Source organism: Nanorana parkeri, unplaced genomic scaffold (assembly GCF_000935625.1).
Source record: "Nanorana parkeri isolate BGI_ZX_2015 unplaced genomic scaffold, ASM93562v1 scaffold56, whole genome shotgun sequence".
Lineage (NCBI taxonomy): Eukaryota > Metazoa > Chordata > Amphibia > Anura > Dicroglossidae > Nanorana > Nanorana parkeri.
Window position 1 is genome coordinate 2,721,568 of NW_017306324.1, and position 24,188 is coordinate 2,745,755.

The 24,188-nt window shown below is 43.1% G+C and overlaps 1 protein-coding gene across 1 annotated transcript in view; it reads right to left on the reverse strand.

The window, feature by feature from the left end:
- Window positions 1-630: 630 nt before the first annotated feature.
- Window positions 631-24,188, reverse strand: part of CPNE9 (copine family member 9) — a 161,970-nt gene continuing 138,412 nt past the window's right edge. Inside the window, exons 16-20 of the mRNA XM_018576136.1 lie at window positions 24,029-24,156; window positions 23,832-23,934; window positions 15,664-15,721; window positions 2,461-2,534; window positions 631-874 (exon numbers count right to left, since the gene is read on the reverse strand). Of these exons, the coding sequence (XP_018431638.1) occupies window positions 692-874; window positions 2,461-2,534; window positions 15,664-15,721; window positions 23,832-23,934; window positions 24,029-24,156 (546 nt within the window). The 3' untranslated portion in view covers window positions 631-691. The remainder of the gene's footprint in view (window positions 875-2,460; window positions 2,535-15,663; window positions 15,722-23,831; window positions 23,935-24,028; window positions 24,157-24,188) is intronic.

Sequence of the window (24,188 nt, forward strand, 5' to 3'; positions counted from 1 at the left end):
CCATATAGAATAAAATATAAAAGCTGATTGGTGACTGTGGGCATCAACGCCTCTTTAGGTCTCATTTTGTTCTTTCCAGTTCTAGTTTTTCTTTACAAAGTCCAAATTTGAAAAATGGAACTAAAACCCGGCGACACCAGCAATAAACAAAAGACGGAAGAGATGATTGAGCAGCCTCATTTAATTTAAAGGTTTATTTGTATATATTTGGAGACAGATGAGGACTACAGTATACAATTCCTCAGAAAGCACAAATGTACATTATTTGTATAATTTAAAAATGTTCTTAAATACTGTACAGCATTACCCAGCTAGCACTGTGTACGTTCAAAGTGCAAAATCTGCTAAACCCTCCAATCACGCACCCATTAGTGAATACCCCCTCATGCCCCACACCTTCACAGTACCATCGGAACTCTACGCCCACCCCCATACAATCCAACCTTTGGAAGGACCAATGGTGTTAATCCAGGGTGGGGAATCTGTGGACGGTATTGCATAACCCCTGGAAGAGTGAGGTGCCGCTGGTTTATCGAAGATGCAGTTAGCAGGCATGTCCCATAACTAAGTAGATGCCAGGCCAAGGAAGAGGAGATTGGAAGGGTTCAAAGCGTTACCCTGTCTTTTATGTTTTTAGAACTGGTAGGGGGCGCCACCAATTCTGTGCAGGATGGAGTAGCATGGTTGGTGCTCAGATGTGCGAGGGAAGGTTCTGAATGGGGGCAGAGGGCGGCATCGGGCGGGGCTTGATCTCACGGGACTTCATATAGGACAGGAACTGTTCTGGGATCTCCGCTAAGACGTCCTTGGCGAGCCGGGCCATGCTGAGGACTTGGTTGCCAGAGCGGTCCACGTAATCGCGGAATGGCACGAACTGTAAGGAAACAATAACAGTGAGCCTCCACAATGATTTCTCCCCCTGGCATGCATCTTGTGAAATAAGAGGCAGACCATCAGGACCCCATGACCTGGTTTTAGAAGTCAATTTCATGATACTTTTACAAACTCATTTTATAAATGGAGGGATTTTTTTTATGGCACACACTGGGGATATCACTGCTCAACTAAATGACTTTATACTGCTAAACGTGTGATTTGTAGATGCAGGGAAAATCAACAGGTTCACTTTAATACACCCTCTTCCCCCCAGCAGCAAACACTCACATTTCCTTCCCCATCCCCCCCCCCCTCCCCCAAGGGAGAAAAAAAAAACCTGGTACTTCGGAACATGGTGGACCATAGTCCCCTCTTCCTCTAATGTGACATTGCTGGTTTTTGGTGATTGGCCCACCCAGGGGTGGCAGAAAGACAGTTCTCAGCCCTGTACAAGCTCTGACTAGAGTGACCAAGCTTATATAGGGGCGTCCTTTCCTTATTCCCAGCAGCTGATCACAACAGTGATGGAGTGCAGTAAAGGTGAGTATGTACTGCTGGGGAGGAGGGCATCAAAGATAACCTGTTGCTGCATAGGCAAAAACAGATTTGCTGTAAAGCCCAAATCCAACCTTTAACACAAATTAAGAAATCAGTGGCCCAGTTTGAATTTAAAAAATCTGTCGTCATAATGGCATGGACTCACAGTACTCCTGGATAGAACAGCCTGTCATCATGTGAGCACAGCATAGTCAAGGGTTAAGGACTGTCCACCACTACCACTAAAGGAGGAAGAATTTGTGATATCATGTGATCAGCCAAAAGATTGCAGCAATAAGGGTATTTATCATATGATTTTTTTTTCTAATGGGGGCTTAAAGCATGGATTTGGCTTTAAAGGACAACTGCTCTGAATATATACACCTGTGGTCAGTGGTGGACCTGATCCACCTCTTTGGCCATTTTCAGGCAGTGCCTATTGAGTGTACTGCTGGTACTCTGTATATTATTGAAGAGTTTGTGAATGATTCAGTTTATATATGATTCGATTATTTACAAATTGGTGCAGCGGGTTGTGGGGGACCTAAAACCTGGAGTTGGGCTCCAAGGTCAACTTTGATAAACGTATACACTTGTGGTGAGTGGTGGAAATAATCCACCTCTTCAGCCAATTTCAGGCATCGCCTGTTGAGTGCAATGGTGGTACTCTTTTATTTATTACTGAAGACCCAGTGCCTGGGCAGGTAATATTTTGCAGGCGCTGGGCCTCTCCTGGACCAATGCACACTGAAGAATCGGATCCTCTCCCATCAGACAGACCTGTAGCCTGAAGCCAGATGCAATACTGGACCCAAGACAGCTTATTAGCTGGTGTTGACCTGAGCTTTATACAAGTTTATGCAATAGGACAATGCAAACAACAAAGCTTTCATACAAAGTTTAGTGACCCATCACATTTTTGCTATGGGTTTAGTTATGGCCCTGGTGGTATGGTTAGTTGGATAGTTCCAGGGACAAACATTTACAAGGACAAGTCACCATTACTAGAGACTGCACTACATACAGGGTACACATTATTTGCTTTACCTGCACAATGTCTCTTTCTGCAAAGCGGCCTCTAGAAGAAACCCGAACCTCATCTCCATCCAGTTCTTCCATAGCTGCAAAGACCAAAAAACAGAGAATTATTACAGATGAATGCAGTTCTGTATTCATTAATACATTCTTATATCGAATCTTCTAAATGCAAGCGGTTGCTTCTCCTTTCACTGTCCAGTCGTAGAGTGTGGAAGGGACAAGACCTGTAAAGCTGGCCGTACACTGCTTGAATTTCTTGTGCCGTCCTGTGTCAAGCAACTGCATGACATCTTTACACAGACATTTCCTGAAGATACCTTATGTTTCCCTGGCTCTAAGTGACTGACACAGACTCCTAGTTTAGAGTCTAATAGATTTTGTAACAACGGTCGAAGCCCTAATGAAGGGGTATGGTTTCCCCCCCAAAAAACCTTGGATGTTATTTCGTTACCCTTTTTGATACCTGTGGAATTTATCAAATACAGTTCTGGACTTTTGATACGTGCTTTTGGCACTCACTCTTGATCAGTTATATTTAGATTTCTCAAGCTGGCTGACCCCTTTATTAGGAAAGCCTTAGCTTTGTGAAGAGCTGCCCAAATTAAGACTTTTTTTGAACCATGGCACTTGGTCCAACACCTTGCATTTACCTCTGCTCGTTACTAGTACATGATAGCCGGGCAGGGGAGATTCCTCCATCCACACTGTTTAGCAGAGCTTTGTAAATGTCAGGACCATATGGACTGATATAAAATGCTTTGGGAGGGAATACAGCTCCTATATACTGTATATAAGTATTTTTTCTGTGTATTTAGCCCTTTGACTGGAGTTCAGCTGTAACAATTGGGGTCTCCTCACACCTCTTCTTTCTCCGTCACCACTAGTCCATTTCCGCCTTGTAATGTGCATCATATGCCCTTGTAGGACCTTGGATCAGGTTTTACTAAGTGATTTTGCAAAGACCTCACCACTGGCCACCAGAAGAACCTGCGTCTGAAGCTGGCAGTCTCTTTGCCCCACCTATAAGCATTTAAAACATTTTTAAGTGACGCCTGTTCTGAAAGGAAATGTAAGCTGCCTGACTGTCGTACTAATCAAAATGCTTCAATCCTTTCCAAGTCACTGCCAGGAACAAGAAAGCAGATCAGGAGTTTGGATATTACCCTGACTTTCTAATCGGCATGCTTGCCCTGGGTCATTGACTCGGAAAGTCCCAATGCCGGACACAGCCAGCAATGGCAACCCCTGGACTGCTCTCTGTGCAGGTTTGCTGTAATAAAGAAACTTTCTGGGAACTATGCTGGAACACCTATAAATATTTTATTTACATTCCAGAGGAACACGGGGCAATCTTCCTCTGGAGTTCCATAAAACATAAAAGATTGTCGTCATTACACAGAAAGATTCATTTCATGGTTTACAAGTATAGACTTGTATCTGGTGACAGCTGGGGTCTGTAGGCAGCCATCCACTCTATTATGATACACAATAGTATGGGCAGATACAGTAGTCAGCCTCGGTAAGTATTACCTACAAGACATCTCTCCATGGTGGATAAATTGTATATGAGTATACGTGAAGGAAGACGGGTCATTTCTATAGTAACAGTCTCAGGGTTCCGTAGAATCTCGCTGTGGATACACTTGTATAGATTTTTGCTCACAGAGGGGGATCTGCTGCCAGGAGACAATGTACGGACTGCAAATTGAAAGGCGGTATAGCTCGCAAACTTGATTATATCGCTACCTTTCCTTCCATGTATTGCTAGGAAGAGGGAACTGCGCTTCATTATATAGGATCTCTGCACTGCAATGTTCATAGGAGACACGCTCAAGTGTTCATATGTGAAATGGCCAATTATTTAGATGTGAAATGGTCAATTATTTATATGTGAAATGGCCAACTGTTCATATGTGGAATGTTTGATTGTTCATATGTGAAATGTTTGATTGTTCATATATGAAACGTTTGATTGTTCATATGTGAAATGGCCAATTGTTCATATGTGGAATGTTTGATTGTTCATATGTGAAACGGTCAACTCTTCATATGTGAAATGTTTGATTGTTCATATGTGAAATGTTTGATTGTTCATATGTGAAATGTTTGATTGTTCATATGTGGAATGTTTGATTGTTCATATGTGAAATGTTTGATTGTTCATATGTGGAATGCTTGATTGTTCATATGTGAAATGGCCAACTCTTCATATGTGAAATGTTTGATTGTTCATTGAATTGTATTGTAACTGTAATTTCTTCCTTATATTGTAAAGTGCTGCGCAAACTGTTGGCGCTATATATATACTATGTAATAATAATAATAATATGTTAAATGGTCAATATGGCCTTCATAAAGTAGAACTGAAGCCAAATTTTGTTGTTCAGTTTTGGATAGAGTAAGGAAGGATTATAACCCTTGTCGGCTTTTTTTTTGTGTTCTGTGTCCCACTGCGGAGACTTTCACTTCCTGTCTGATAGCCACAACAAAATATGAGAGGAAATCCTCCAAAGTGAGGGGTTTACCTGGTGCAAAGCAGGGTCACCAGAATTGCTGTCACCATTGGAAGATTTCCCATCTATTCCTGTTCTGGTGACAACCCAAAATTTGGGATCTTCTTTCAGTGATAACAGTCACCAAGACAAATAAAGGGGGTGAATCTCTCGAACGGGGACTCAGATAGCAATAATAACCTGACAGGGCTTCTAATCCCTCTCCACTCTACAAAGATTTTGGCTTAATTTAAAGAACTCCAGGATTTCCAAAAATTAACCCGTGCAGTGGGGCTACCCCAGCACAGCAAGCGGTACCTGCTCATTTTGTCTAGGGGGCAAAAGTAAAGAAGAAATACTCATCCTATCCACTGTCCCACCTGGCTGCTAGACCAGCCCCATAGCCTCTTCTCCCCTAGGCTCTGGCGGTCTAAGGACCCGTGATGTGATCACTTCTAATGCAGCTGCATTAGGCATGAGGAAGTCGGGGGACATGCCACAGCTGGAACGGAGGACCTAGGAACAGGTGAGTATTTCTTCTTTATCTGACCCAGTGGCGTAACTAGTGACCTCAGGGCCCCATGCAAGAATCCATGATGCCCCCCCCCCCCCCCCAAGAAACGCCCAGAACAAGATGAGGGGAGCAGCGTGAAGCATGTAGGGCCCAGGACGGGAGGAAGAGGTCCCGGGACGGGACTGGTAATCAGCGGTCACCAGTGGCCCCTTCCTCCTGTCCTGGGCCCCCTCCAAGTGGCCGAACTCCAGGGCCCGGTCGCGGCCGCGACCTCTGCGACCCTGGTAGTTCCGCCACTGATCTGACCCCCAGACAAAAACAAGCACTTAAACCTTTTTTTTTTTCTTTAATAGATTACCTGAACTGAAGGGAGACAGGCAGGGGGAGATCTTCTGTAAAGACCTAACTTTACAGCTTAGGTTCTGCATTAAAGCTGAACTCCGGGATAAGCCAATATTGTCTAACTAGAAGAGGCATGTTCTGTAATCCTGTCCTAGGGCACAACACTGCTCCTTCATAGATACAGTACAGTGACTGAGCGTTGTCACCCTAAAGCTGGGCACACACCTTACAACCATCGCAAGACTTTTGTCTTGCGATGGTTGTAAGGTAATTTAAAAAACGTACAATCTGCCTATCTTGGACAGGCAGATCATACTTGCGATGATTGCAAGCCCGCCCCGCTGAGGGCTTCCGATGACCGCAATGCTGAACGGGCAGTGTGCGCTTGCGCACCCTGGCCCGTGCGGCTTTAATCTTGCAAACATGCCACAAACCATCCGAACATCGTACGCTGTTCGGCTGGTTTTCGAACATGTTCCTAAGATAAAAGTCGTGCGACCTTACAGTAGTAGAGGTCGCACGGCTCCCACACACCTTCCGATAATCGTACGATCGTGGGATTTCCTGTGATTATCGTAAGGTGTGTGGGCACCTTAAGACAGGACGTGTTTTACTGGCAGGATCATCAGGTGAGAATAAAGGGGGAAAAAAGCTAGAAAAAAAATAAAACGAATGCAGCCACCACGTTTGAGGAATGGAAAGCTGAAATATGTTAAATTTTTGTTCTTTGGTTTAGATACGCTTTCTTTTGCAAAGGATAAAACAAAAGAAAGTAACACGTCCCTTAAAATAATCAGCAATGCATTTCTTGGCCCCTACTGCTAACCTAATAATGTAATAAAGGCAATTTCCCCTGAATGAGTGAGGAAGTGAGATGAATACAGCAGTAAAGGGCTGGTCATGCTGGGTATTGTTTCTGCTGTGTCCATGCATAATGCAGACACTGTCTGATAAAGACACATTATGTGTCACTATCTCGGGGATGCCAGTAATAAAGGTTCATTAATAAAGACCTCCCTTCTCTCCGTTGGGAGCCATAGACTTGGACAAAGCATGTGAGTCAGCACCTCCTCCCTCCACCAGCCGCACTTAAACTTATCATCCACATTAGCAAAGGCTAATTTGTGGGTTTTTTATTTTTTATTTTCTCGCTAATTATTTTATACCCTCGAGGAGCGGATGAAGAGAAATGTGCAATGGTTTGGTTATAGCCAGTGCGGCGGCTAAAGTAAGGGACTGACCGCTTGGTCTGCTCTTCTCCACCAGCAATCAATCCGACTGCACATTGTAATTGTGACAAATGAAGGCATTGTCAGAGGGAGCAGTGGCGTCACAAGGGGGGTGCGGCCCGCACCCGGGTGACACCATTGCAGGGAAACCAAAATGACTGACAGTGATACACTAAGCACTAATTTATAAATGTTCTGCCCTGTGTATAGCTGGGTGGGTGCAGTTCACACGACACTAGTGCCCCTAGATGGCGCTGAGAAGCATAGGAAATACCTATGCTCCTCAGTGCCATATAGTGGGGCCAGTGGGGCCCTGTGTATAGCTGGGTGGGTGCAGTTCACACGGCACTAGTGCCCCTAGATGGCGCTGAGGAGCATAGGAAATACCTATGCTCCTCAGTGCCATCTAGGGGCACTAGTGATGTGTGAACGGCATCCACCCAGCTATACACAGGGCAGAGCATTTATAAATCAGTCCACTCCTAAGTGTAACACTTCCAGGTATTTATTACCTCTTGCAGGATCACAGTGATAGTTTTGCATGGACTTGGGCAAACGTTACACCAAGCCCTTGCACATCGCTAGTCTTTACTTCCTCAGTGAATATGAATTGGGCACACAGGGGGCCGTGACAAAAAATGAACAAATTTTAGGTGTACTTGAGATCCGTCACCGCTCAGAATGTAGTGAGTAATAAGGTATCTGTTATAGCAGAGCAGAAACCATAACAAGAATGAAAAGTACTTCTATGGGTCGTGTGTAGAGAATCACATCACAATTATTGGGGCACCCGAAGCAGAGCAAAGGTTCATACAGTCGAGGGAAGCTGGCTGGATCCTCAGGTGCTGAATTTGCTCTTTTGGGACATCTCTAAAATCTGTAGACCCCGATGTGGAGCTTACGAAGGGTCCCTGGGGATCAACTAGCTACTATCAAACAGCTGTGCTTAGAGGAAACGCCAAAAACACAAATAGCAGAAATGCAATACTGCTCAAAATTACACAAAATGCCAGAAATGCACAAAAGTAAAAAAATATATTTCTACTAATGAGTCACAATCAAGAAGGTTCGAGGTTGTCCCAGACTGCTCAAGTTTGGGTTAGTACTACACATGTAAGCTGCGGAAACATTTGGTTTGGTTCGGATATTTCATTATTCGGATCCAAAATTCAATTTGGGTCGGGTTTCGGATTCATAAGTCTCTGGTATCTGACAATGTTATGCACACTCAGCAGTTGGGTGACAGTATCAGGCAATTAAAAGGGGGACAGCTGTCAGATTACAGGTAATATCTGACCCCTGTAACCTATTGAGGAACCTGGCCCTAGGGCAGCAGAGAGCGTAAATCCGGCCCTGTTTACATCCTGTCCCATAGCCACAACAGGAAGTGAGAGGAAATCCCTCCAAAGAGAGGGGAATCCCAGGGTTACCTGAACAAGTGCCCCCAAGGGAAGATTTCCCATTGATTTCTGTTTGGATGGCAACCCAATATGTTGGATTTTCTTTCACTCTTAGTTACAACGGTCACCAGGACAAATAGAGAGGGTGAATCTCCCTAACAGGGACACAGACAGCAATGAAAACCTGACAGGGGGTCTAATCTCTCTCCACTCTAACTAAAAAAATGTTTTGGCTTCAGTTGCAATTTAAAGAGACTCTGTCACTTTGCCTAAGGTATATTTCCCGGTCCATGCTCCTTTGCCACCTTCTGTGTCAGAGCTTACCCAGGTGGATGACATCACTGCCCTCCCATGTGATGTTGTTCAGGCCTCATGATTGGCTGCTCAGGGTCGAGCATGTCACATAGGAGAGGTCAAATACTCCTGCACAGCACCACTGTGTTAGAACAGGTAAGCGAGGGCTGCGATGGATTGGGGAAAAGGCGACGGATCGTTGACTGGTGGTATATCAAGAGACACCGTCATTTTGCTCTGAATGGGCAAAGTAACGATGTCTCTTTAAGGCTGAATGTTTAGATCCTTCCATAAGCCCAGACATGACTGGTCCATGGCAGAACCAGGACTGCAAAAGCCAGATAAGACTTTTCTATTTTCCTTTTTACTGATATGAAAACAGAGGCTGAAGCACTCTGAACTAAGAGATAATGGGCACAAAGCATCACACTGAATTTCGAAGTCCATCTCTAGCTGCGACGCAAGCATGTAAGACTCTTCAGAAGAGCAGAAGCAAGTCATTGCACTCCATGTTACACCAGCGCCATCTTCGGCGGGTTCAATACACAGCGTTCAATGTTCTTATTCACATTAGTATTCACAATGTGTAAACGATTTGCATCCAGATTTGTGAATGTCACCGTTTCACCCTTCATGTACAGGCTATAATTTTCCTAACATTTTCCGCCAAAGTTAAACGAGCTGTAGGTTTCCAAGTCATGGCAGCTCATCTCGTGCATTACTCACCTACTAATTTGGGAGCGAGCCGCGTGACTTTGGGTCACTGGTCGATGATGAAAATACACCTCTGTAACTAATTCAAATTTAAAACTAAATTATGAATATTTCCTTGCTCTATTTCAGATAAATCTTTGTAAGTAAAATAAAGTGGCTTTAAGAACTGAGGGTGGCTGGCCACAGGAGGCGTCTACACTGGGCCTCTAACTTTTAGGGAGCTTACAGTTGCAGAATGCAACTATAACTAATGCCTTCCTCCCTGAAACATGGAAAACATTTTTTTAGTTAGTACAGTATTATTGTTTTGTTTCACTTTGAGAGCAGAAGAGAGCACAGCAAGCATTAACTGCTCGTTTTGGTCTAGGGCTGAAAATAAAGTTATACTCACCCGATTCCCCCTGTGTCTGTGAACTTACAAGAGTCCAGTGGAAATGTTACAGTGAAAATACAATTTGAGATTGAAGGTGCTTTCTGGCCATACATGTTTTACAATCACTTCAAAGAAAAAATTCCAGAAATATTTCTATATTTGAGCAATGCTTTTTAAAGGATAAGTGCACTTTAAAACAAAGTGCACTTTAAAACAAAGTGCACTTTAAAACAAAGTGCACTTTAAAACAAAGTACACTTATCCTTTTTGCCCCCTTCCCCTGTCCTAGCCTAACTCACCCTCCCCTCCACAAATGTATACTTACCTTGATCCCCTTCAAAGATGCGTATTTACAATGCCCCGGTTCCTCTGTTTGTTTCCATCCTGCGCCGCAAGTCTTCTTTGTCCAGCCCCAAAGACTTCTATGGGGTCATATCCCAAGACCAGAGACACTTGGAGGCAGTCCAATAGAAGTCTATAGAGCTGTAATGTGCAGACACGGCCGGGACAGTGAATACTTGCGATACAGTAGAGGCCAGAGACGCTCAGAGACAGTCCCATAGAAGTCTATGGGGCAGCAATGAGATGGCGTGGCCAGAAAAGTGAAGACTTGCAACACAGTGAAGGCTGTAAGCATTTGGAGAGAGTCCCATAGAAGTCCCTGGGGCTGCACATGCACGGTCCGGACAGTGAAGACTTGTGGTAGAGTGAAGGCTGGAGATGTTTGGAGATGGTTCCATAGACGTCTATGGGGCTGTAATGAGCGGGCCAGGACAGTGATAAATTGGGCACAGTAAAGACTGGAGATGTTTTGAGGGGGTCCCATTGAAATCACAACAGAGCCAGGACAGTGAAGGCTTGTAGCACAGTGAAGACTGAAGACGCTCAGAGGTGGTCCCATAGAAGTCCATGCGGCTGTAATGTGCAGGCACAGCCAAGACAGTGAAGGCTTGCAGCACAGTGAAGACTGCAGATGCTTAGAGGAGCTCTCTTAGGAGTCTATGGTGCCGCAATGCGCAGGCACAACCAGGACTGTGAAGACTTGCAGCACTGGAAGTAACCAGAGAAACTGCGGTCGTCGGAGCATTGTAAATATGCATCTATGAAGGGGGGGGGGGGGTTAGGTTGTGTCATTGAAAAGAGGAGAAAGCGGAAGATCCATGGCCATCGGATCAAGGCAAGTATGCATCTGTGAAGGGTTAGCTTGGGTCAAGAAAAAGGGGCTAAACATAAGAACTGTGGCCATCAGATCAAGGTAGGTATGCATCTGTGAAGGGGAGGATGCGTTAGGTTGAGTCAGAGGTTGGGGTAACCAGGATAAATGCAATCCTTCCTAGTAGAAAGTCCAATTTTATTTGACCACATCAATATTTTTCTTTAATGTGTTGAACAATAGTTTGAAATGACTGAATCCATGATTGATCGCTTATCATTATGTGTATGGTCAGCTTAGTTACTGGCCTGGGATTTCCTTATGGTAATCATACCTTTTATTATTTCTGAAAATTCATGTGGGTCTTCCCATCTTATTGGAAAGCATATTCAGCCAATGTTGTATAAAACTCTTTCCTGTAACTTTATCCGTGTCCTCTTCTGCTCTCGCCCCTTTGTCCTGCTGAGCCTGTGGCTAATAGGCCAGTGTCGTTTCGGGAGCTCAGCCCTGACAGAAGAGGTTAAACCCCCACCGGTCTGATTTTGATGTTAAAACGGTGAATTTACAATCTCATTTTGATTTGAAATGACTTGCATTGTACAAATGGCTACAAAAGCCTTCGATGTCCTTGAAGGTTTAATAACCTCGGTACACTCCTACGATGCTTGCAAATCTTCCTATCCTCTATAAAAGCAATGCACTTCGGCTGGCGATCCACTTTCATTACACTTTATCTGCCTCCAACAGGACTGAATCTTCTAATCCTTCACATAGCTTGTCCTTTTTTCTATTTTCAAAGCGGGAGGAGATATACACAATGAGATTTAAGATGTGCGTTCAAACAGCTCTCTGTAAGAAAAAAAACTTCTCAAGAACCTACTTGACGTTCTTGTAGTAATTTGTTCTCCGAAGGTCAAAACTTTCTTTCAAATAAAGAATGCACCTAAAAGGAGTCTCATTTTTAAGTTAGATCACTATGTGATAGGGCATACTGAAGCAACATAGGGGCTACTTTTATTTCTTTAAATTTAAATTTGTGCTGCCAGTGGTGGCTTTGGTTCCCTCTACAGGGCTGGATTTACTGTTAGGCATAGTAGGCTCTTGTGTGAATGCAGCATGGGCAAAGAAGTGGCATTTTCCTGTATTTGTTACACACTTTTTTATAATCATTCTTCCAAAAGTCAACCAATGTAAGGTTGTAAGGTGCGTTCTCCCATCAACTGATCACCATTCTAAGAGGGGACTTCTACACTGACTAGTACAATAAAGGGGCACTACATGGACCACCAATTTAAGCAGACCCTTCTCCTGTTAATAACCAATGCAAGGGGGGCACTTCTATACTATACCACCATTGTAAGAGGGTATTTCTACAATGACTAATACTATAAGGAGGCACTACATGGAACACCAATTTAAGCAGGCCCTTCTCCCATTGATGACCAATGTAAAGGGGGACTTCTACAGACCACCTTTGTAAGAGGGTAAGTCTATGTTGACCAGTACTATAAAAGGGCACTTCATGGACCACCAATTATCAGGCCCTTTTCCCATCAACGACCAGTGTTTGGGGCACTTCTACACTGACCACCATTTTAAAATGGCACTTCTAGACTGACCAGTAAAATAAGGAGGCACTATGTAAAACATCAGTTTAAGCAGGCCCTTCTCCCATTGACAATTGTAAGGGGGCACTTCTATACAGACCACCAATGCAAGGGAGAACTTCCTGAAATACCAATGTAAGGCAGGCTTCTCCATTGACCACCAATATAAGAAGACATGCCTTCACTGACCACAGCTGAGAGAGGGACCCCTCTCCACTGACTTCTGAGGTATGGGAACACTGCTCAACTGACCACTAATGTACTGACAACCAATGTATGATGATGTCAGCGGTGCTCTCTGAACAATGACACGGTGTAGGCAGGATGCCGTGGTGGTACCCTCTTTGTTGGCGAGCCAGTGATGCCCTACACACAGAAGATCTCCTTAGTCTGCCAGGTTTAGTGACTATAGACATTCAATCCAGAAGACTGAGGACATATTGTGGGGAAAACAGAGTACTGCATGGGACAGCTCTGGGTCAAAGATAAGTACTGCAGCTTGACTTATTTTATACCTGCAGGGGGAGGGAGGAATATTAAAAAAAAGTCATTTAGCCTGGATTTGGGCTTTAAAGCCCATTAAAAACTACATGTCCATCTAAGACTACCCAGGGTGAAAATGCTGATGTGAGATTTTATTGCAGAATGAACAGCTTTGTCACTATGTTAAAGGAAAGATCTTCTGGTAGGATCAGCAGTTACTAAAACAATGTTATAAGGGGCATTCAGAAAACAAAAAACTGCTATGGCAATGCTATTGACTGACTGCATCATATATGTAATTATTGTGCCATATTGGTCCATTGTTACACTTGAACAGTCACCAATGAGCAATTCCTGCCTATCAGTTTTCCACATTTTGCCTATTTTCAAGCTCAAACTGGGTTTATTTTACTTGGAATCCTCGCTGGGTACAATTTGGGAAATTCTATATTTGGACTGCTGTGAAATCTTCCACTAGGCGGTAAATATGTATTCAGGATTGAACACCCTAATTACTCTGAGCATTTCACATGAAATGACTTTGTAGCAAACCTGAGAGTTTCGACTGGGAATTTGCGCTGTTATTTTCTCCTGCAGGCAAAGTGAAACCTCAAGGGCAGCCGACAACCTCAAAATGTCATGAATTAACCATTGGGCTGCCGTATCCGGCTAGGAACTGGGCTAGATTTCCTAGTCATAATTATTTAAATAATTTACACAGCTTTTAATTTTTTTGCTCCATTTCTAACATTGTAAAGGAAAGCTCAGTAACATATACAGGAGGTTGTGCAAGATAACAGAAACACACAACAATATATTAATAAAAGGATCTGTGTCTATAGGCTTCAGGCTTGTGTCGATGACATCACATTGACATGCTTCTGAGATCATTCAGAATTCATTGACGGCTATGCTTGACCTGCTGATGACTTCCTTCTGACCTGAATTTGATTTGCTTTAAGTGCCTTGCATTCGAGTGCAAATCCTGTCTGCAACAAAGCCCTATCCACACAGGCCGAAGGACCTAAAGAGGAGCACCGTCATCCCTTTGAAACTCATATAATATTTAATTAAAGCTGAAGGCTGCTCTGCTTACACACAATAGATCTGGGTGCCCCCCTCCCCCCCCCCCCCCAAAAAAAAATAAAAAAAATATTAAAGTGCAGTTGTGCCCACACTATGGACATTAAACTATTTACAAATTAGTATTGAGCTCTAAGCTGAAGGCAGCCGAGTGAATAACACAGATGAAGTGAACAGAGCCAAACAACGTTCGGCTATTCAATCAGACTCCGTATGGCTGATTTCAGCTAGCTCCACCCAACTGTTTCCTATTGGCTGGCACCTGCTAGAGTCTTCTAGCAGGTGCCGGCCAATGAATAACAACTGGGTGGAGCCGGCCGTGACGTCTTAGTCTAGGGGATTTAAAAGAGAGGAATACTTACCTTATTCCTCAGTCCCATACCCCCCAACTTCCTGAGATGGAAAGAGGGATACCATTTGGAAAACGTGTAGGCAAAGGTTACACCGCTCCCAGGATTACCATAAAAAGCAAAACACAATTTACTAAACCAACATGTGCTTTATTTATAAATGTGTTTCTTTTATACTGGCTTTTTAAAATAATAATTTGATAGGAAAAGATTTGTGTGAAAGGTTTAGTGTAGTATAACAGTTTGGTTGTTAAGTATTTATTATGGGGGTCTACACATTTGTCCAAAAAGAGGGGCAACCGAAGAAAGAGGGACAGAGGGATTTGGTTCCAAATGAGGGACAATTAGGAGGTATTCTGTTCTGCTGGTACTTTGTATTTTTTGGATAGAGCAGGAAATAGATAAAATCCCCATGAGGGTTTTATTGAGATGTCCGTTCACTTCCCGCCCTATAAACACAACAGGAAGTAAGAGAAAATCTCTCTATAGTGAGAATAAATCTCCTCTTATTAGTCACCAGAATGTGTGTCCCTGTCGGAAGACTTTCCTTCTATTCTTGTTCTGGTGACAACTCAGAATTTTGGATTTCCCATCACTTTCAGTCCTGGCAATGATGATAACCAGGACAAATAGAGATGAATCTCCACCGTGAGGACACCAGCAGCATTATAAACCCAACAGAGATTCTAACCCTTCACTACAATAACCAATGTAGATTAGGTCTCGGCTGTTTATATGCTGCAAATAAATTAGCAGAATCAATATTTGATTATATCTAATGACTACATGAGCAACACAATGATGGTACCTTAGTGTTCCTATCTTAGTGAAGATTTATAGACTGCTCAGAACCATAATGATTCATGGAAAGCCGGTGTGTCACTGAGCAAAACCTTTCCAACTCAGCCAACAAAAACTCTTCAGGAAGTTTGTCCTGTAAATAGCAACAATTGTTGAGTACCAAACTACCCCTTGTGTATCAGGAAGTGCTGACTCTACTTTTTGAGATATAGCTAGCCACTGGAAAGTTGCACTACTAAGATCATACAAATATAACACAACAAAACTGGTAAATGTTAAAATTACTTCCAAAAAATATTTCCATGCGATTTACACAATGAAAATGTTAAATTTATGGAAATAAAATAGTTTTCCTTTAGGTAAACCAGATCACTTACCATCAAACTCTGCTGGTCCAACGCCAACTATAATAATGGACAATGGTAACGATGAAGCCTGCAAGACAGCAAGTATAGGACATCATTTACACCATGGAGGCCTTACTCCACAGGTACCACAAAGGTTGACATTTTATACAGAGTGCATTTCCAAACTAAAATTCATTTATAAACAGGTTAAAAAGTATCTGATTCCCGGCGTACACCACAAACAACCTTAGACCATTCACAGATCAATACTCATACGGAATACGGTCTTTATCCCAGTTTTGGATCCACTGAATCATCTAAGCCTATAGCCCAGTGGTAGCCACAATTCAATCCACCAGCTGTGGTGTAGCTACAAGTCCTGTTATGCATGTGCCTCTGGAAGTCAAGCCTGTGGCTGTCAGAGTCTTGTAATACCTTATGGGATATGTAGTTTCACCACAGCTGGAGGGTGAAAATTTGGCTACCCCTGTTATGAACTTTAACTTACACATTAGCTGTCTCTGGGTAATTGTGCCAATCACTTTTTCATTTATTCAAATTGTACTATATCCACAACCATTCCTTTGTCTAGGTTTTTTACTTCCTCATAAAAAGAAAGTAGATTTGTTTGAGAACTGTGGCCTTTTGTGAATCCATACTATTGGTTATAATATTGTTTTCTAGCGAAAACTCATGTATGTGGTCCTTTATCAAGCTCTCAAGTACCTTCCCGGCTATAGAAGCTTACAGGTCTGTAGTTACCTGGTAAAGACTCTGATCCCTTTCTGAACATAGGGACAACATTGGCCTTGTGGCAATCAATTGGTACCAACCCAGACAGTAAAGAGGCTCTAAAGATTAGAAACCATGGTTTTGAAATACCCTAAAAACCTCACTGCCTGCAATCACCCCCTAAAGCAATCACATCCTGAACCTGCCATTTTTAAAGCACCTGCAGATTTTTTTGGGACTTTTAGGACCAACCACCAGCCTTTGCACATGGTCAGCTATCAGGGAACCCTCTGCAAACAAGTTGCAAGCCCCTATAAATATTTATTGACTTTCAATCGCACTCATCTGGGAAACATCATCCGAAATTGCTCAGTTTAAGAAGTATTCATAACTTTAAATATTAAAACTCTTAGCTCAAGCCTCTGGAACACAGCAACAGAGGCTGATTAGAGAAATTAATATTCAAAGCTAAAGAGAACGCAAAAAGCTCAAAAATGTTCCCTGGACAACTTGTACGGCTGTGGCCACAGCTGAATACACGACTCTCCAGCACACTGTTCACTTAAAAAAATCAGTTTAGAGACGTAACATTTCATCCAGATAGTAGACCGTGATATGTCTGCATGTACCTTCTCATCTCCCAAGTGCCCTGAACCCAGGATTGTCAATATAATAAATTCTACTGCCAGCTGCAGCCAGATTCTTGGCACCCTTTATAATGCGCTTATGCAGTGTATATAATGGTTAGTGAGGCATTCAGACAGGGGGCAAAACATCATCTTTGTAGCTGGAAGCACCCAGTACTCAGGAGGCTGAAAGGTACACGCACATATCTCTCGGGTTTGCATTTAACAACTAGGTCTAGTTTACATGGACTTTAGCTTACTAGTCAGGCACACGAAGTATTGATGCAGCTTTTAGCAATAGTAATGACTAGCTTTCTTGAAGACCTAAAAAATACAAAACTTTTAAATAACGTAAAGTGTATGTAAACCCTAACAATGATCTTCACTTGCTCCCTGTTAGTCAGTTGAATATATCATTAAATGTGTTTTGCAATATTAGTTCAATAAATGCAAAAAGCACCTGTTGATTTTGTCATAAATCCTGTGAGCTGATAATGTTCTGTGCACAATAAGGGGTTATAGAGATGTGGAGGGGAGAGGGAGATATGGGGGGGAGAAGATGAGGAAAGGTTTGTATTCTTTGCAATCCATCAGAAATTAAGCAATCAGGGCTGACACCATCTGCTTAGGAATTCATAGCTGTGTTATGTCAAATAGGAAGGTGGAGCACACTATATTTCTGGCATATCAACAGTTATTCTTCTGTAGTTATTCTTTTTCTTGCTGTTATTCCTCATCTTGCAGCGTGTTTAAAGGAGAATTATGAGGTGAGTGCTTTTCACTCAGCCTCATAATCTGAGCCGACCTGTGACAATGAAACTGTCACAGATCGGCTCAGTAGATCGGGAAGTGAGCGAACACATACCAGCGTTTGCTCACTTCTCGATCCTGTGCCGGCAGAGAGCCGTGACAGGGGAAGGACTGGATTCTCCCTCCCCCGTCCGATCCTTCAGCGCTGACTGGCGAAACGGACGGGGGAGGGGGCGGGTACAGCTGGCTCTGCATCTAGATAGGCGAGCCAGCTGTCACTCACACAGCTGGGCGGATTCAGACATAATTGTCGGGATCCATTTCAGCTGCGGCGTCTCAGTATACCGCAAGCTGTAACTCGCGGTATACTGAGCTTAGGGTAACGGGAGGACGCTAGTTTGTGTCCTCCCGTTATCCTTTGGAGAACTATGGGGAAAAGCCCTAACCCCATAGTTCTCCTTTAAAGGGATAAAACATAAGGAGATGTGCATGTATTCCAGAAATGTTCTAAATATGTGTTTTGTTTTTTTTGTCAAGTGCTTTAAACATCCACACCAGACCCTTTTAATGCTACCTATGCCCCCAACTACAGACCACAAATCAGCAGACTATGTGGACCAGAAGCCAGCGCCCATGCAGGGATTGCAAGTAATTGGCACCTCCATTAGGGCCTATGGAGAAAAGGCAGCACATTTGCAGTACCATGTAGACCACTGACTTGGAGGAGGATGGACGTGTAGGCAGTTGCCAGTGACAGGGCAGCCTAGCTAGCTGCAGGATAGACGCATATCCCAATGTAGGCCACAGCTCCTAGTTCACATTGCCTGCTGATCTGAGGTCTGTAGTATGGGTTATAGGTAGCATAAGGAGGGTATAGAAGATATTGCAATCAGGTAAATCACCACTACAGCTCCAGCCTGGGTGTGTCAAACACAGATCATAAAGGCAATGTGGGTTCTAGCATTTGAAAAGCCTCTAGAAGGTTTCAGGATGGCTAGCTAAAAGTCTGCTACAAGTTTGTTTGAAACTACATCCATCCAAGCTATGAAGAGATCTGTATTCAATACTTCCAGACTGGAGTTGAAGTGTGCTTAGGACATCTAGAACACACCTTCTTAAACTTTTTCCACACGTGACTCCTTTTCGTACGAGGACATTTTTGGGTGACCCAGGGGAAAATATAGGTATATAAACACACGAATGCAAATCAAACATTTACTGATAATAAATCATAAATAAATTTAATTTAAAACAATTCTTTGGTATGCATATAATTTTACCATTCATTAAAGATGAAAGCAACTTTGCATACTAATGAGATGAAGTTGTTTTATTTCACAAGGTTTCAAAGACTTTGCAGGAAACTGTAAGCAAGAGCAGTGCTTAGGTTGGACACATAGTCTGATTCTCTCCTGACAACCTGGGCAAGGATTAGACAGTCACAGTTCGCAATTTAAACAATGACTTTTAAAGCCAAACTCCTGGGAAAACCTTTTTTGTTGTTGCTCTGGATAGTATGGGGATAGTTAGAAGAACCGCTGTGTTGTGTTCCCCTGCTAACCCAGCCCCAGAGTAGACGTCTGCTTACCACTTCAGCAGTCCCCGCTCCTGACCGAGTCCCACCTTGATTTCGTTGTGACCCCCCCCCCACATTCAGTTATGGGGTCCCGACCAACACTTTAAGAAGCCTTGATCTAGAAAACCCTAGAAGTTTGCTTTACATGATGCTCATCAGACCGATGAATGCAAGCTAAAGCCTGAGTAAACTAGGCCACTTACTCACTACCTGTCTCAAAGATTGAGGTTTACTTGTAGAACCCCTGTTGTGCTAATTGTAGGTGTCTGTAAATACATATACATTTGTCTTTTGAAAAACCTAAATTAATAAAAAACAAAACTGTGGGTATGGCTGTGTTGCATAGAAATTGGTACTAAAATATGTCCTTCCCCCTGGCTCTGTTGGTCAACAAGAGAAACCCAAGAAACCCATAATTAGGTATACTGTCAATGGTCACTCCTATTTTGCAACTTCCAAGTTAATTATAAACAGATTACAATTTTGTCTTTTGCATGTCAAGTTGGCTGTCTATGGCCAGAACGATGTGGAGAGTTATTGCATCTGCACCACCAGCTACACTCCATGTTATAAGTAATGGTAGATTATGGGTAAGCTATACTCTATAAATTGTTACATTTTTGTCTTCAGTTAATTGGGGTTGAGGGATCTGCTTCGAAAACCCACTCAGGGTCTGCAAAATCATGAAGGTTAATGATATTTCCTTACACATGAAATAGCTTGCCTTTTGGGATTAACGTCCTTTAAATCAATTTTGTTCCTACAGAAAAAGCACAAGTCAATTTTAAAGAAGGCAGTTAAGTCGAAGACGCATGCAGAAAAATTAGAAAACGCTGCGGGCCATAATTAGAAGTCTGATTATCTTATGGTCCGTTGACAATAAATGAGGTCTCTTTTCTTTTTTTTTGTTGGTGAATCCCCCTTGATGCGGAGCTCTACAAAAAAACAACACATTTTGGCTGTGCTGGGCTGTTCGGCTCTCAGAAAATCCTTCTTGGCCAGCTTTGTTCTGTACGAGGACTTTTTTTTTCTACAAACATCTCTCTTGTGCGCTCTGTGGGATTATTATTATTAACCTTCCTCATTTTAATTGGAAATAATGTCAACTCTTCATTAAACCAGATTTTCATCAGCAGTTAGAAAGGGCTCTTTTTCATTTCCTAGCCTACTGGGAGGCCTGCATTGTATGTGCTCGATTTTAGACACTAATTGTTATTCTCAGTAGTTAGGATATTGGCTTATTAGCGGCTGCTCTTTCTCACAATGCCTAGAGGAAATGCACTTTTCTTTAAGCTTTTTCCCCCCTAATTTTGTTCTATTCCTGTGTGTGCCACCTGCTCTGTTTACTCCATCTGGGCTCTTTTTGACCCTACACTGGTAGCAACAATCCCAGACAACCTTGCAGCAATGGGACTACCTAAAGTTAGACACAGCAGATACTATTGGACTGTTTCAAAGCTTAAGTGTTACTAAAGTCAAAAGGTAATTTAAGGTAATATAAATGCTGATTAAATCACCTACAATGGATGCTGCTTCTTGCTGTTTAGAAATGTTAGTTTCCAGCAGAATCAGCTGGTCCCTTGATATCCTGTTTTAGGCTGGCTCCTTTGCCTTGGAGCCACCCTTGTGTGTTAGTAAGCTGTGTGTGTGTCTCCACAAACACACAAAGACAGCAAGGCAAGCCATTCCCCTGCTCCCTGATCCTCCTTCCTCCCTTCTCCAAGCTAGTAGACGGATGGCTGCTGGAGATTGCTCTGTCCATTGTGATCTTGTACTGGACAGGTAAATGATTCAGGGAAGCCGAGCTGAGAGCGTTGGAGCTGTTCAGAAACATAACGACTGTAAGTGCTGGAGCAAAAATTTAAAGACACAATTTGTGGACAATGTATATTTGTTTGATTTGGATTCATTATTGAAAAAAAGGATTGAGAGTTTATTACTACTTTAGGTTTTTACAAGGAATACAAAGCAAATGGTGTCACTATTTAAAGAACACAGCTGAAATGTAATCATGCTGATGATGTGAAAAGCTGACTAGCACTCCACCTGCTGGAAGGTTAGAGTACTACAAAACATCAATGAGCTATTTCTTTTATTACAGGTAATTATATAGCACCAACTATTTACACAGCACTTTTGCATACTATTAACTCACATCAGTCCTTGCCCTCAAGAAGCTGTCAGGAACGTACACCGCTCCAACTCCTACGGCCGTGGCGGGTCCGGCCCCCTCAGTGGCGTCTGGTAGCCAGGCGACGGGCGGGCAGACCTCTGCTCACGGCTCCTCCCTCCTCACGCCAGGTTCAGAGGCATGATGACGCAGCGGGACCGGCCCAGCGGCGTCCCGTTGCTAGGAGACGCTCGGGTCGGGCCTCGCAACACACCGCTCTCTGCCTACAAAGACGTAGGCTGTTCACTTGCTCGGCGCTCTAGCAAGGTAGCACGTCGCGCAAGCAACCTAGGCTTTGCCTACCACTCTGTTCTGGATCTTGTAGTCCTCCACAGGAGGATTGGAATAGAGACTGCCATACTCACAGAACTGGTATCCTGGAACCACCTCCAGCTCTAACTGAGATCACTGAACCGCAAGTACCCCCATCACACACCATATGTGTTTGGATACCATTATTTGTTAGTGTTTATTGTACCAGTAACGTGGTGGGAACTATTCACCAGCCAGGACAGTTATCTCGACTGAGTACGGTTACCTGGATCAGTTCTGAGATTCCAGTTGTAGAGAACTACTACTACTTATCGCAGTTATACTTATCATTTACCTGTCTGTGTAGTACAACTACCATAGTACCATATTCTACTGTGGCCGTGAACTTTCACTTGCAATCCATTTGATATGTACCTACACTTCACGCACTAGTGAGATTAACTAGTATTAACCAGCATGCCCCAATGATCTCCAATTGAGGCCAGTGGGAGTGACATTCCTTTCTTTTCTATTTTGCTTAACTGTGGTGGTGTATGATGCGTTAGGGGTTCCGATTTCACTCAATACCATACAGAGTGTGACTGTGAACCCTCCACCTGAACCCTCCTCAGTCTAACGCTGCAGTTGCGATCCATCAAATCCTCGTGTGCTTGCACAAATTCATTGCAGAAGCTTACAATCTAAGGTCCCTATCTTACATACATCGTATAAACTCATTTTAGGCAGGAGCCAGATAACCTACCAGCATGTCTTTGGAGTGTGGGAGAAATCCAATGCACAGCACTTGGAGAACATGCAAACTCTTTGCAGATAGTGTCCTAACTAGGATTCAAACCCAAGTGCTTAAAGGGAGTGCTAACCACTAAGCCACAGTGCTCATTTGCCTGCCTTAAAATAACCTTTTTTTAAAGATCTACTTTTTAGTCCAGATAATAAGAAAATAAATAAAATATGGACACAACCGCCATGCACTCTCTTTAAGAGTCAGTATTGCACAATCCTAATACTATTCAGTCATCTGTACTCATCAGTCATCACCTAATACTACTTGAGTCATCTTTGCTTATATAAGAGTCCCATACTTCTAACTCTGGGAGTCATGCCAGTAACTGTCAGTCTTGCAGTGCCTCATGGGACTTCTAGTTCCACAACAGCTGGAGGGCTGGAGTTGACCACACCTGGGCTAGATGATGGTGGATGCCCTTCAACCAGGCAGGCTCTTTCTGACTTGCTGCAGCTTCTAATGCACATTGTGAGGAGCTCACAGTGTGCAGTGAAATCAGAGGAAGCCATTTCAGTCCAGGAGAGAAGCCGGTACAACTGTGCTAAAGCTAAAGCTCGAGTTCAGCTTTACACTTACGCATGTCCCCGTAACTCCTTCTCAATATACTGTATCTCCATGGCAGTGGATAAAATTGGCAAGACATCACCAAGACTACAAGACACCCTTGCTCACCGCCGCTTATGATGCTCCGTATCGCCTGCCAAACTGAACGTCTACGAAGTGTTGAGATAATATGTTTAATGTAAGGCGCTATGGGCTCAGCACTGTGCACTTTTGTTCTGTTTAACGCTGCTAGTTCATACTTCTTATGTTGTTATTATGTGACTGTTATATTAATGAGCTCGGATCACAAAGGTGCTGAATAGTAGCTGGATTGCATAATGTCTGTGTTGGCGGATAATTATCAAAAGAACTTGTTCAGTGAGCTGCTTGATAATAGTGATACTGTGAAATATTTATGTACACTCACCCCTATTACCCATTATGTGGACGGCTAATACATTCCTTCTTACAGGCAGGTATATCATTCAGCTGGTTTGAAAAGAATATGGATGTTTTTGAAACATGTTAATACTATAATGGTAAAGTTATGTCTTTTTCTTGAACCTCACGATTGTAAGAGGTGTTTGAAACAGCTGTGATAATCCTCCCTATCCTTGAGAACCATACAATGCACAGCAGTTTAGAAGTTAGTAGCGTGGCCTTGTTCCTCAAGTGAAGCAGAGTTAAACGAAAGGAATATTCGCCCAGTGAAATGAGATGAAGGTGTTGACCACATAGACTTACATTTACAACAGCTTCTTTGGTCTGCGCCATATCAGAGATGACTCCATCGGTGATGATCAGAAGGACATAATACTGAGAGCCGTCCGTAACCTCACCGGCAGCACTAAAGAGCAATAAGGGGCAAGAAAAAAACTATCAGAGTCACAAAACAAATGCTAAAACTCCAACTTTAAGTCAAATGATAGGAATCCACGTACCTGGCAACCTGGTTAATAACGGGTGCAAAGTTGGTTGGACCATAAAGCTGAACCGTTCGAAGACTTTTGAAGTAGGCCTCTAGTACACCCTGTATACCGACGCAATTTTGGTTATCCATGTCTCCATTCTACAAACCAGATGGGGGGGGGGGGGGGGGGC